Here is a 16,170-nt window from a genome sequence, read left to right as displayed (position 1 = left end):
GCCTATTTAAATAAATAAATATTTATGTATAGAAATTTAAAAGATATCAAAAATCCTCCAAAAACTGCATAAATGTTGAGTAAAAACATTAATAAACAGACTAAAATTACATCTGTAAAAAAATATATGTATATATATATTATTCTGTTACTGTAAATGTTATTGTGAAGATAATGAGTGTAGACACAAATGAAGATAATCAGAGGGTTAAAATATGTCCAAGAGTTTTACACATCGGTCTGTAATTGTAGTAACATAAACGCTATATTTTCACGCCCCTAAAAATGACGGGAACAAAAAAAATGAACTGTGATTGGTTGCTGATGCTTTATGCAGCATTAACACATACTCACAAATCACTGAAGAGCATGATCAACAAATTCAACAAAAAGTAATACATAGCAATAGAAATAAAATAGAAAAATGTTTCTCTTTACATTTGTGAAAACTGAAATGTAAATTGCTACGTTACCTTACATTGGATATATATATATATATTTCAATCTAATAATGTTATTCATTAATTAAAATATATTATATACACAATATATGTGAACATTGAACAGATTCACACCAAATGGCTGTCTTTTGTTCACTAAATGAGCATGAGTAAGATATTATATAATCTATATATATATATATATATATATATATATATATATATATATATATTAGTTTGATTGTACTTGCACCAGCGCACCATTACATAATAAACATAATTCACCAACATACAGTATGTTTTTACAAAAAAAATGTCATTATATGTAAAAATGCCACGTGACTAGAATCTTTTTGTGTGATGCTGCAAACAAAAACACAGAATAAGAGTTTTGAACTGACCGTGATTCATCAGATGATGGCTCTAAATCTCTAAAGGCTAACTTCAACACTGTTTTTACAGAAGTCTAAATCATAATGTGTGCTACCACAACAAGAAAAGGTAGCAAAAGGAGTCTACAGACAATTTTCAGGAAACGCATTAGAGAAATAAAGATAGAACCCATCATTTCAGATCGCAAAGAAAGAGTAAATGATGGTGTGGCACAACGCCAAGAACGCACAACAAAAGTAGTGCCGGTAACTGCCCTCAACTCTACAGTGAGGGGCAGCGAAGGGCAACTCGCGCACCATTTCCCTTCATCAAAGCCTTGACTCACCCTTCACCCCATTACCTGGGAACGTTTCGTCAGACATGAACTCAAACGCTCCTCTTGCTGCCACCTGTTATTAATTACCACGCTCTACAGGCGTGATTTACTCTGCTTACAGCAACACAATGTGTTTGCTAATCTCAGAATCTTTTCACTTGAAAATATGTGGAGTAAATGTAGTGGCTTTATCTTTCAAACGTCAGCCCTGGAGACTTAAAAGGGAAAGTTCACCCAAAAATGAAAATTAGCCCATGATTTACTCTCCCTCAAGCCATCCTAGGTGTATATGACATTGTTCGTTCAGACGAGCACAAACAGAGTTATATAATGTTTGAGCTTGAGTTTGTTGCCCCGCCCTGTGTGTTTGAACCGCGAGCGGCGTCTAAGCTTACGCTACTCCTACATCTGTGTCATACATCATCAAGTGTTTCTCTTGTAGCGTAAGTTGACTTGCGTACGGTCGTCTGCCGGAAGCTAGTTATTTTAGTCAATAAAGATTTAAATATGAATATTTTTAGATGCACTTTTATGATGGACAGACTCACTTTTATGATGGATAGATACACTTTTATCATGGATAGATGCACTTTTATGATGTATAGGTGCACTTTTATCATGGATTGATGCACTTTTAACATGGATGGATGCACTTTTATGATGGACAGATTCACTTTTATGATGGATAGATACACTTTTATCAGGGATAGATGCACTTTTATGATGGATAGACACTTTTATGATGGTCAGATGCACTTTTATGATGGATAGATGCATTTTTATGATGGATGGATGCAGTTTTATGATGGATAGACACACTTTTATGATGGTCATATGCACTTTTATGATGGATAGATGCACTTTTATGATGGATAGATGCACTTTTATGATGGTCATATGCACTTTTATGATGGATAGATGCACTTTAATGATGGATAGATGCACTTTTCTGATGGATAGGTGCACTTTTATCATGGATAGATGCACTTTTAACATGGATGGATGCACTTTTATGATGGACAGACTCACTTTTATGATGGATAGATACACTTTTATCATGGACAGATGCACTTTTAACATGGATGGATGCACTTTTATGATGGACAGATTCACTTTTATGATGGATAGATACACTTTTATCAGGGATAGATCCACTTTTATGATGGATAGACACTTTTATGATGGTCAGATGCACTTTTATGATGGATAGATGTATTTTTATGATGGATGGATGCAGTTTTATGATGGATAGATGTATTTTTATGATGATAGATGCATTTTTATGATGGATAGATGCACTTTTATGATGGATAAATGTATTTTTATGATGGATAGACACTTTTATGCTGGTCAGATGCACTTTTATGATGGATAGATGCACTTTAATGATGGATAGATGCACTTTTATGATGGACAGATGCACTTTTATGATGGATAGATGCACTTTTATGGTGGACAGATGCACTTTTATGATGGATAGATGCACTTTAATGATGGATAGATGCACTTTAATGATGGATAGACACACTTTTATGATGGTCATATGCACTTTTATGATGGATAGATGCACTTTTATGGTGGACAGATGCACTTTTATGATGGATAGATGCGCTTTTATCTCGAGTGGATGCGCTTTGATGGACTTCAAAACAGAAACAGCCATTCATTTCCATTATACAGCTTTGAAGAGTCAGGACATTATTTAATATAACTACACACTTATGATGCTGTTTGACTGAAGTTGACCTAATTGAGCACTGCTCTTCCCAGAGGACATGTGATTACAGCAGGTCACGCTCACTATATTCAACAATACCAGTCAACTGACATCAAAGAGAAGCTTGTTCTATGGGATTTTCAGCTTAAACCCACATACAGCGGAAAACTGTCATCACAAACAGGGTTTGTAAAGCTCTCAGGAGAAGTCGGTGTCCCTAAACAAACGCAACTTGGTAAGGTGTGTGCAAGCTGTCATCCTGCATCGCTTTCTTGAGTTTATTAAAAGCAACCAGCCATCATACAGCATTTACTTAAGAAGTGGAAACGTGTGGCGGATGACAAATCTCGACAAGACAGCAGCACTGAAGAAAAAGTCCAGTGGTGGTAAGTAACGAAGTAAAAATACTTCGTTACTCTACTTAAGTATTTTTTTTGAGGATCTGTACTTTACTTGAGTATGTTTTATTTGCATCTACTTTCACTTTTACTCCACTACAATATTAAAGGCAAAATTTACTTTTTACTCCGATACATTTCCCCGTGCCCGCTCCGAGTATTTATTACACTTGGCTTTCCAAACCAATGAAAAACATGGTTTTCTTAAAAAAAAAAAAAAAAAAAAACGCACGCGCTCGCGCTCTTTGCCAGCACGCTCGCTCACATAGCAGTTCAGTTCGTCAGTTCAGTGGAAGATAATGACCGCAGAAACAGTATAGCAGCTCTCGACTCGCAGTCAGCAGAAATGATCCCGAGATTCCCGACAGAGATCACCCATGGCCATATCTCAAGGATATGTTTGAATTCATTGAAGTTTGGAGATTCGTATCGGCTGAAATGTCTGCTTTGCCTGTCACGGCCGTGTTACAGTGCATTCTATACAACGCGACGTAGCCTACACATCACACGTGAATGAATAGGTACGGGACACTGCAATTCACCAAAGTTGATTATTTACATAAGCCTTGCCGGTTAAACATTTAATTCACGTGATGATGCGTTGTTCTAACGTGCGCTTTCCTGAGCGCATACCCTCGACGCTCGCAGGCACCAGAAGCCTGTCAAACAGCTGAATACTGGACTAAGTTATCTTTCGAGTCTTGTTATGCTAATACTGTTAAATACACACAATGTTTACTTAAACAGAATTGGCTATGTCGAAAGCAAACATTTGAGAGAAAATCTGGTGTAATATGCGTTTACATTAAACGCGTCACATGCTGGTCTAAAAGAGACAGTGGTAAATAGTACTGCAGCTTGTACTTAAAGGGATAGTTCACAAAAAAAAATACATAAATTTGTCATTATTTACTCACTCTAATGTTGTTACAAACCTGTATTAATTTCTTTCTTGTGCTAAACACAAAAGAAGATTTGTTTTTTGAATGTGGGTAACCAAACAGTTGCTGGTCCCCATTAACGTCCAGGAGAGAGAAAAAAACTAAACACTGGGGACCAGCAACTGTTCGGTGACCCACATTATTCAAAATAACTTTTATTTTCAACAGAAGAAAGAAACTTATTTGGGTTTCATCTTGAGAGAGTAAATTAAGGCAATTTTAATTTTTGAGGGAACTATACCTTTAGTGTTAATAAAACAAAAACAACAACAACAAAAAAACACAAGGAAAAAATCACTCACTGACTGAGAACTTTAATAGTAGCTTTAATAAAAATCAATATTTTTTACAGTGAAGTCTATGTAGTGTTTTAATTTCATATTTGTTCATTTAATAACGTCAATGCTACTGATAATTACACCTACTGTATCTGAAAAAATAAAGCACTGTTTATTTAATTTGAATATTAATTTGTTTAATGTTTATCTTGTCTTATTTTTTTAATAACAAAGAAAATAATGACAAAGATTATCTTTGCCACTGGCCTAAATGTATGCCTTTCTTTTTTTTTTCTTTTGTTACCTAAGTCTTTGTTTTTAACATAGGGACATTAGTTTGGCTGTAATGAACAGAAACTTGCAAAATAGTAAAACCAACTTGAAAAAGAATTGTGATAAAAAATCGTGATCGTGATTTTCCTAAAAAAAATCGTGATATATTTTTGCCATATCGCCCACCCCTGAAATGAAGTAGGCCTATATAGCATTATTTACAAACCAGTTATTTAAGAGTTGTCAGTCATTCATAAGATTACTTAGAAAGTGTAAGTAAATGTAGTAAATACAGGTAGTTATAAAGCATTTAGTAGTGGTCAGTTAACTATTTGTGTGAGCTCATCTAAAGTGAGTAGGCTATTCATGACTTGTAAAGCATTTATTAAGGAGATTTAAAGGAGATCAATCTTCTAAACAGTAAAATGTAACAGTGATATAGAACATAGAAATATTTAACAGCCTTTAAATCTCCTGTTATTGTCTCTTATGATTGTAAATCTAACAAATTCTTAATTGCAGTATGTAATCTCATCATTTGTTCAATTAAATAATTGCATATCACCCCCAAAATAATTGATCTGCATAATTATTTATATTTACAAGTTATTGGAATATTTACTTTTACTTTCGGTACTTAAGTACTTTTTAAATCGGATACTTTTGTACTTTTACTCAAGTGATGTTTGAATGGAGGACTTTCTACTTTTACTGGAGTAATATTTTATTTAGGTATATATACTTTTACTCGAGTACAACTTTTGAGTACTTTTACCACCCCTGAAAAAGTCACTGGTTAAGTGAAAATCCTGTCATCATTTAATCATGTCGTCCCAAACCCATAGGGATGTCTGTGATTTTGTGAAGAAATTAAGACGTTTAGCAGAATTATGCCGTTCTTTTCCATTCATTTTTAGTTGAACTATAGGGGACTGGACCAGTTTGAAGGCATTTACAGCACATTACAAGCATTTTGAGAGAAGATCAAGTCCGTACCTCCTTATCGGCTTTCACTGGGGAGGCCTCGTCACAAAGAGTGCTGTTTCTACCACGACTCGATTTGTAGATCTATTAATATAAAAGACAAAGGCAAAAAAATGAGCAAATACGGAAAAACCTGAGATGTCAAAAGTAGGGATGTACAAAATATCGGCCACCATATCGGTATCGGCCGACATACGCTCATTTTTAATGTTTTAAATGTTTAAAAGACGATAATTAATGTGTTATTTCCTTCAGCTGATGCGCACTGTTCAACATGATGGTTTGCTTGAAATATGATTGGAATCACATTGAAAAAGGAAAATACAGTAAAATGCAAAATGTGCACTATATAATACATAATGAGAACATTATAATTGTGAGTTTAGGACATGGATTTTTAATGGTGAGACTTTTGTTTTTGCAATTAGGTTAAAAATTATATACATATGGAGTTAGGTTTATCGGCCAATGTATCGGTTTTCAAATATAAAGATTATCGGTTATCGGTATCGGCCAAAATTTTCATATCGGTGCATCCCAAGTCAAAAGCACTGTCGATACCAATATGATTAAGAAAAAAGTTGCAATAACAATTCTACAGTATTGGTAGAACCAAATATTATAATGAAGAACTCGAGAAAGATTACCCTTTCTGATCACTTTTTCATTAAGATTTTTTTTTTTAATGACTACATGCATGAATTTTAGCCTTTTTTTTATTTCAATGGCCATGTATGCTTTGAGCTGGCCAATGTATTTGTGTTTTTTGTTGTACACAATATTTTAGATTTACTTTCAACTGCTGTTAGATTGCTTTAAAAACTTCAAGCACATATATATATATATATATATATATATATATTGTCATGCTTTAATTTAAATGATTTTAACTGTAAATGTGTGGATATCAGTGTTGTTTCACTTACTGGAGACAGAGGGACAGGGTTCTCACGTAGATATCTGGGGTTTTCTATCTGTAAAAATAAAACAATACAACAAAACTTTACTCTCCTCATCTTTTGCTAAGTCCCAACGTCTTCCGTCCACCTCTGACCTCATTGTATTTGTCATAAACAGTGTGGAATGACTTCAAAGAGTGGCATTAAGTACAGTCTCTTCCTTACACTGGCTGTGTTTACCGAAATCAGACCTCGAGCCCACTGAGGCATTGCGTGAAGAGAGGCCTTTCCGGTTCTTTTTAAAAACTCTTCTTCCCACCACTGAGGTTGTCTTTTGTCACCATAACCCATTATCTGTAAGCAATAAGAGTCTGTCCTCTTTGATTGGACCGTAGAAGACAACTGAAACATTTCATTTCACTTCAGTGAAATCCAACTTGAACTGAATTTGAGCGGCAATTTCCTTACTGTTTGTTTCATTCATCTTTTGTCATTTGAGGGAAAGAAAAAAATGCAAACGCTGTGTAAAAAGTAAACTTTGTGTTTTCTTAAACAACATTTTTTTTGACCTGGAAGCCTTCAATTGGTGAATGTGTGTAATTTAAGCCCCTGTTACGTGTAATTCTGGGTATTGGAAGACATTCATTTTGTGTATCGTTGGTTTGACTGAAATGTATTACATATATATATTTTTTTTTTACTTGACAAGTTTTGACTTGCCTGGCGCCCGAACAATTTAATTAAATTAACATTATTAATTAATCAAATGTGATTTGGGACAGCCACTGTTACAGTTCATAATGAAGCCAATAGTTTGATTCAAATCAAAAAGTAATCAAAATTACTCATATTTTAAACCAATTGGTTAACTGGTTTCAACTGGCTAATGAGTCTTGGTGGTCGGTCAAGGAAATAGATCAAATAGGTCGCCATCCCTAAGTCAAATATGGACAAACGGAACCGTTGGGTTTACAATTTAATTAGTTAACCATTGGTTGGGTTTGTCCATATTTGACCCAAACATGGGTTGAAACAAGCGTAAGGGTTTTATAAGCCCCTTTCACACAGAGATTCCGGAAAATACACGCATAATGTGACCCGACATTTGTCTCGGGATTGTTTGATTTCGGTTCATTCACACTGCCAGTGATTTTCCGGGATCTGTGAGTGCGTTTACCAGTGGTGGAGGAAGTACTGAATCTCAGTACTTAAGTAAAAGTACAAATAACCAGATAAATATTTACTTTAGTAAAAGTAGAAGTAACCCAATGACAACCATACTTAAGTAAAAAGTAAAAAGTACCTGATTTTAAATGTACTTTAAGTATTAAAAGTAAAAGTACTTGCATAACAATTTATTCTCTTAATGTCTATTTTCTAATGATTAATAAAACATTTAATTCTAACTCATTCAACCTAATACTCCTATAATGATGTTCAATAATGATAGAAAAAAAATGTCACCATTTCTGAAACAAGCTTGCAATTAGGCAATATAAACCATGCCTATCCTTACTATATGTTGATAACTATGTTTGGCAGTAAACGCGATTCATTTATGGTGTAATTCTGAACCTCTTGGCTAGCCATAATCCTAACCAAACGTATATTACACACGGTGTGTTTCCTATGCACGTAAAAACAAATTTTCATGTATAAATTGCACGATAAACGCACTGCGTGCGAGACGCATTTAGTTGATGTATCTATGGCAACCAAACGTCACTGGTGAGACAAACGTGCAACGAACGGACGGTCAGATTACGTTTTGGCAGGGGAAAAACTGATCCGAAAATGTAACAGAAGTTGTAGAAATGTAGTGGAGTAGAAAGTAGAATAATTGCTGCAAAATGTAACGAAGTAAAATTAAAAAGTATGCACTATTTATTCTACTTAAGTAAAGTACAGAAACGTGAAAAACGTACTTAAGTAAAGTAACAAAGTATTTGTACTTCGTTACATTCCACCACTGGCGTTCACACACAACCCGTAAAGACACATGACGTCAGTATGAGACGTGTAGCGTACGCGTAACATGTACATGTGCATGTTCCACAAAGCTGGTGAACGATCTCGGGTTCAGCGCAGATAGTGAGGAGCTCCGGTCTCTGCTTCGTTCCAGTTTGCAGACATTTGTTCGTCATTTCTTTGTTGAGGACGAACACAAACTTTCGTCGTTCAATGGCACAAGCGTCGTCATCACTATACACACCCCTTACGGCATTGGTCCAATGTTACTAGGTCCCCAACCCGGCATCAATGCCGGTGTACTGTCGATTTTTGCTGCCTTGTCGAAAAATGCTACCGTAGCGCGAATTGATCACAGAATGCCGATTAAAGTCGTATAAAAAATACAATTATAATACAATTCTAAGTTATGAGTAGCTACTAGTGTTGTCACGGTACCAAAATTTCAGCATTCGGTACAAATACCAGTTAAAATTCACGGTTCTCGGTACCAATTTCTGTACCAAAGCTTAGTTTAAATTTACATATATTTAAGTGTTTATCACGGTTACAAGTATGGAAACTGTACATTTGCATTATAAACACTTTAGAAAAAGATGAGATAAAATGACCTAAAATAAACAATAGTATACACTAACACATTTTTAAAGTTGTTCGTAAAGTTTTAATCCATTATTTATTTAATGCACAATGAATGAAGTGAACAAACATGAACAATCAGGTGTTTGTAATAAATAACATTTTCAAACATTAATGTAAAAATTAATGTAAAAAAAACATGTAAAAATATATTGTTCACTCAATGTGTTGATAACTAAGTAATGTTGATGAATGGTATCTTTGTAGCATTACCATAAAACATGTTTTATTTGACTTGACTGTCCTTTTATTAATCTAAAACTGCATTCATATTTAATTTTAAAAAGGCTTTTTAAACCTGCTGAGTTATAAAGGCAAGAATACGCCTAGAACTGGCACTGACATTAAATGACAATACTAATACCATAGTACTCTGGTGTCGGGTAGATACTACTGTGCTCATGTACTCGTAAAACTACCCCGAAAGCACTTTAGAGGCCGTTCACATGTCGCGCGTGTTTTTTAATTATATTTTTGCGCCTGCTTATTCTTTCCAAACTCTCACGCGGCGTCTGTCGTTGCTATGCAACGCCAACGAGTTTTTATTATGAGCGCACTTGAATCGCGCCTATATTTGAAATTGCGAATTTGCATGTAATCGGCCTCTTATGGCAACGTGACATTAGCCTAATCCAAAATATTTCCATATGTGGCTCTTTCCTCCTTTCGTTTCAACAAGTGGATTCAGAGAGAGAGAGACATATCAGCGTTATAAAGAGGACGCAACTGTGCACGTTTCAGACATCGCGTCTAGAACAGAACTGGATTAACCTGGTACTCGGTACCTAGAAAACCTGGTACCGTAACATTTTTTTTTTTTTAGTACCGACTTGGTACCGAAGTACCGAGTTTTTTGACAACACTAGTAGCTACTGTATACTGACTACTGTTTTTATTTTTAAAACGGTGTGAAAAGTAAAAATTATCAAAAAATATCCATCTTTGACTTGTCAAAGTACACCTTTCCTCATAGTAACTGAAACTTTCAGTTATTGTTTTTCAGCTGGCTGACCGTACAAATATTCATATGGTAGTAAGCAATTTTTTAAATACATTATAACAGGAAAATGTACCTTTTGTAAAACCTTTTGAGTCTGCACATGCGCATAACCGGTAAGTAGCAAATCTCAATGGGTAGCATGAATCGTCAGAACACCGGTATCAATCCCGGCTCGTGTTTGCGTTCACACGGAAGGCGTTCTGGCAATTTCCCGGGATCAACGCCCTGTGTGAAAGGGGCTTGTGATGCACTGAGGAGAGTCTTTCAGGAGAGGAAGAATGTTTTTGAAAATGTTTGACGACGACCACTTAATCAATCGGTATCATTTGGACAGAACATAATCTTTCAACACCAGAACTTTCATCATCTTTCTTAGTGCTGGTTAATGTTGGGCTGAACCTTTTATAATATGTTTCTGCTGTTAGATGTTATGAAACTGCATTTCTGTCAACAGATCCTCCTTTAAGGACAATTCTTCAATTCTTGTGAGTAATTCTCAGAGGCTTGATAAATACGGGCCCTGAACTCCTTAGGAATCTTCCGGCCACAGCACTGGACGGCGGGAGTGTGTTATCGCATCGGTTTCCAGTGCTACGCTTCACGTCCACACATGATGCACGTGTCGATTAGTCCAGCATCAGTGCCCACAGAAAGCAGGGGCCCGGAGCCACCAGTGCACACTACACTCTCTGATAACAGCAGAGTTCAGACTCATGTTTTTCTGCATAAACTTTATGATGAAACAAGGTTTCGCAATTTGCTGGGAAGTCAGAAGTGGCTATTGAGGAAATCTGGAGGCCAACACAGTCCTATAAAGCTTCAAACGCTTTGAACCCGAGAACTCAGCATGCCAACGTGTTGAGCAATCGCTGCAGCACATTTTTCCTCCCACATGGTGTAGTCATCCATGGCAAGACATGCTATGCTTTCTCTTTTTTGTTTAATTTGAAGCTTTAACTAAGAAATCAAACTCAGGATTTGCCAAAAATTAACTACGTTTTTTGTTTTTTTCGTAATCTGAAATGTGCTGCGTAGTGTTGTCACGATAATACAATTTCTATTTTTGATAAGATACCTTGATAAGATTTCCCCCTGTGGTGAAAATCTAGTTGTTTATGTGTCTATATGGTGTTTTGAATATGCTTTTAGACAAATCATGTGTAAGTTCATAAGTCGACAACATTGCTGAGTATTTTCTCCTTAAAACAAAAACACGGTTTGAAATCGCTGGTGTTTCTGACGTCACAAACGACCTTGTAACCAATCAGATCAATGTGTGATCATCAACCAGTGGATCTCCACTCAGTGAGTGGCACATTTGCATATTCATAGAACCACGCATACTAAATGAGGCCAGGGTGTCAAGTTACATTCAATATATTTTAAGAGATATGTCATTTTGGTTTCAAATTTTGACATTTTAAGGACTAAAATTATCGGGGGGGGGGGGGGGGGGGGGGCTTTAAAAATACCGATATTCAATAGCAAATTTGATACTGCAGGGAAAATACTTTATACTTATATTTTTCATTCGGATTTACATTGGATTTGTCGTGGAGTGAGGCGATTTATAAATTTTGTTTTATTTGTCAATATTTTACATTATTTCTAAAATATAATAAAATGCGACGTACACCAATGAAACTTATCTGTGTTTTTTTTTTTTTTCTCTGGTAACACTTTTATTTAAGGTGTCGTTGTTACAGTGTAATTATATACAAGTACTGAGTGAGATTAATTAACTATATGTACTAGGGGTGTAACGGTACACAAAAATCACGGTTCGGTACGTACCTCGGTTTTAAAGTCACGGTTCGGTACGTTTTCGATACAGCAAAAAGAAAGAAATGCCAGAGAAATGTCCTATTTGTTTAAAGAAAAAAATATTTTTAAATAAGTGTGAGTTTTCCTAGATCTTGAAACTTTCAGGTTTATAAATGGGGGTCATCTTTGAAGGATGAACAAATAATGTTTTGGTCATCACACACTCAGAAAAAAAAGGTACAAAAGTTGTCACTGGGGCTGTACCTTTTCAAAAGGTAAACTTTTGTCCATTTTATGAGCTAATAAGTACATTTAGGTGTTAATATGTACATTTTGGGTGTTAATATGTACATTTTAAGTGTCAATATGTACATTTAAGTGTTAATATGTACATTTTAGGTGCTAATATGTCCATTTCAGGAGGTAATATGTCAATTTCATGAGCGAATATGTCCATTTTAGGTGGTAATATGTACATTTGAGGTACTAATATGTACATTTTAAGTGTTAATATGTACATTTTAGGTGCTAATATGTCAATTTCATGAGCTAATATGTCCTTTTCAGGTGGTAATATGTCCATTTTAGGTGCTAATATGTACCACTAAGGTACCAATATGCAGCCTTTGGGTACAAAAGTGTACCTTTTGAAAAGGTACAGCCCCAGTGACAGCTTTTGTACCTTTTTTTCTGAGAGTGCATTAAAAATAACATTTAAATATATATTTATTTATATAATATTTGAATTTTGAAGTGCTGGAAAAAGATGTGTGAAGTACTTGAAAGCATTTCACCATTCCAGCCAAACTGGTTCCAGTTAGTGTTACTATATTAAATCCATGGTGAATGTTGCTGGTCTGTGGACGAAAGTATTACTAGTTCATTCACGGCACAATGTTTCTCCTGGTTTCCATGACAGCGCTGTTTGATCTAATAGAGATCTACGGTAAATAACGGAGAAATGTGAATGCTTCTCACTGACTAGATCTCGCAGCGATGTTATTACCTCAGTGGCGAATTCAAATGTTTTCTTTACCGGATCTCTTAGCGCGGTGTAGTAACAGTGTTGCTTGATCGAGTTCGGCTCGCGCTGCACAGATGTTGCTGGTCCGAACTGATAAACGATCCGTGAAGCACATAACGAGTAGCGCAGTTTCGTTCTGCTTTCATTACGCTTGCCATTTGATGTTGCGCAACGTTGTGTTGGCCGCGTCAGCACGAATTTTGCCGGCAGGAAAAATTATCCAAGCAACCGTTCGGTTTGTATGCGTACCGAACCGGAAGCCTCGAACCGAAACGGTTTAATACGAATACATGTACCGTTACACCCCTAATATGTACTTGGGTTAGGCTTTGATTACGGTTGGGCATCGTTTGAATTTGAACGATTCTGATTCCGATTCCGATTCCTTGTTTCGATTCCGGTTCCTAACGATTCTCGATTCCGATTCTTTTAAGAGGCAGGGTCAAAAAAGTTTAGCTAACCTTGCTAACCAACGGCGTTTCTGAAGGAAATAATCCTTTCTGAAGGAAATACTCCTTTTGTCACAAATTTTGCATTTTGCCAAGATTTCGTTATTTTTAGAAAAGTGAAGCCACACTTTGGATCGCCGACGTAAGGTACTCGCGTTCAACTCGCGTGGTTGTGCCAACATTTCTGGTAGACGCTTCTTCGTTGGTGTTGTTCAGCGGTTTCTTCTTCCGCTCGGCGGACTGTGAATATCGAAACTAGGAATCGAAATTTTAACTTTTGAACGATTCCGGGAAAAACGAAAAGTTAGTCTCGGTTCCAACCGATACTCGATTCTCGATACCCAACCCTAGCTTTGATTGAGGGTTAGTTGCATGTAATTATGCATAATTTACTGTTATTACTATGGTAAGTACATGTAACAAGGACACAATAAATAAAGTGTTACGTTCTCTCGAAGTTAACCAGGTGCATCTTATTTACCAGAAAAAACAGTATTTGCACATATTTGCATTGATTTAGCAAATTAATTATGCAAATCAGGTAACACTGCAAATACACCCACAAAACTGGCATGCTTGATTGCTTAGCTTGCTTTGTGTGTAGTTCAGGTGATGAATTACTGCTATTGTTATAGGATATAATTCACTTAATGTGGCCAAAATGTACTTTTCAACAGTGCAACGATAATGGTATGGGACCAATATAGTGCTGATTTTGGCGAAGATCCTATAAAAAGCCTAATTTACATAGAAAAGCATGTGTACACTGCAAAGAATGCCAATGGCCTCATTTAAATGCGCATGGCATGACACTGCACCTTGAAATACTGCACGTTGAAGTGCAGTGATGAATTAGCATTGTCCCCCACCATTAGGCAAATTGTGTTTTCATTGTCATCAATGCTAGAATGATCAGTGAAGGTCTTTTTTTGGCTCAGTTCACATGAAATGGTCGCTGTCATGAAAATACGTGGTGAAAACTGAATTTTAAAGGAATGGAATATTAGAAAAATCCTCCAACTTTACCCCCAGGTTCCAGCTGTTGAAGCGAGCCTCAAAGTCACTATCATCAGAGGAGACGAGCCTCCTGTGAGCCTCCGCCTGGAGGAGAAAAACACAGTGAGGAACAAAGACACGGAAAACCATGTCCAGGGATGGAGATTCACTGGGTTTAAAACTAAACCTGCTAGACAAGGGCGGAGATTACGAAAGCTTACAAAGCTTCAGCTCATGATAATAACATTATAATCTAACATTCCTCAATCAGTAACATATACAGTGGGTATGATGTGATCTTTGAACCAGTTTAATCCACTATTTTTATCATTTGGATTTGGAAGAACATATTGACTATTCATTGTAAGCTCTGAAATATACTGTATGAATTAAAAGCGAAATTTGAAAAATAAAACAAAACTGTTATAAAAACGAAACTTTAGTGATGCGTGATTTATCGGCTGATATACAGTTTGTTCATTTTCATCGGCCTGATACGAAAATGTGTCTGATATACTGTATTAAAGTCGATACATGTGTTATTTCCTTCAGCTGAGACGCTTCAGATGCTCATGTTCAACATGATGGTTTTGAATTGCTAGGAATATGATTGAAATCATTTCAAAAGAGGAAAATACAGTAAAGTGCAACAGTCTGTCATATCGGCTACATAAAATTATCATAAGAACATTATAATTGTGTGTGTAGAGGACATGGATTTTATCGGTGAGACTTGTTTTTGTAATCAGGCTCTCGAAAATGATAAAAAATTTTGATTTAGATTTATCGGCCGATATATCGGTTATCGGCTTTCAAATATAATGGGTTATCGGACAAAATATTCATATCGGTGCATCCCTACTAAACATTTAGTTATGTATATTGTCACAAATTGAATAAATATTAAAATATTTATAGATGTTTGATATAGAAACGGACATACTCTCCTCGTGGCATGACATGTTTGACTCAAAACATGATTGGAATCACTTAAAAAAAACGAAAATACGGTAAAGTGAAACAGTCTCTCATTAAAGGTAGATAAAATTATCATTAGAACATTATAATTGTGTGTTTAGGACATGGATTTTATTGGTGAGACTTGTTTTTGTAATCAGGCTCTCGAAAATGCTAAAAAATTTTGATTTAGATTTATAGGCCGATATATCGGTTATCGGCTTTCAAATATAATGGGTTATCGGACAAAATATTCATATCGGTGCATCCCTAGTAAACATTTAGTTATGTATATTGTCACAAATTGAATAAATATTAAAATATTTATAGATGTTTGTTATAGAAACGGACATACTCTCCTCGTGGCATGACATGTTTGACTCGAAATATGATTGGAATCATTTCAAAAAACGAAAATACAGGAAAGTGCAACAGTCTCTCATTAAAGGTACAAAAAATTATCATAAGAACATTATAATTGTGTGTTTAGGACATGGATTTTATTGGTGAGAGTTTTGCTTTTGTAATCAGGCTCTCGAAAATGATATAAAATTTTGATTTAGATTTATCGGCCGATATATCGGTTATCGGCTTTCAAATATAATGGGTTATCGGACAAAATATTCATATCGGTGCATCCCTACTAAACATTTAGTTATGTATATTGTCACAAATTTAATAAATATTAAAATATTTATAGATGTTTGATATAGAAACAGACATACTCTCCCCGTG

General features: G+C 35.6%; 1 protein-coding gene across 2 annotated transcripts in view; it reads right to left on the bottom strand.

The window, feature by feature from the left end:
- Positions 1–16,170, bottom strand: part of cep112 (centrosomal protein 112) — a 242,407-nt gene that overhangs the window by 204,137 nt on the left and 22,100 nt on the right. For both annotated transcript variants that reach the window (XM_089128934.1, XM_089128935.1), the window contains exons 6-8: positions 14,509–14,583; positions 6,666–6,713; positions 5,752–5,823 (exon numbers count right to left, since the gene is read on the bottom strand). In XM_089128934.1, coding sequence (XP_088985060.1) covers positions 5,752–5,823; positions 6,666–6,713; positions 14,509–14,583 — 195 coding nt within the window. The remainder of the gene's footprint in view (positions 1–5,751; positions 5,824–6,665; positions 6,714–14,508; positions 14,584–16,170) is intronic.

The sequence above is a fragment of the Pimephales promelas genome, chromosome 3 (genome assembly GCF_988280905.1).
Source record: "Pimephales promelas chromosome 3, fPimPro1.hap1.1, whole genome shotgun sequence".
Taxonomy (NCBI): Eukaryota; Metazoa; Chordata; class Actinopteri; order Cypriniformes; family Leuciscidae; genus Pimephales; species Pimephales promelas.
The sequence above is the reverse complement of the archived record's forward strand: the minus strand, read 5'-3'. Positions and strand labels throughout refer to the sequence as shown.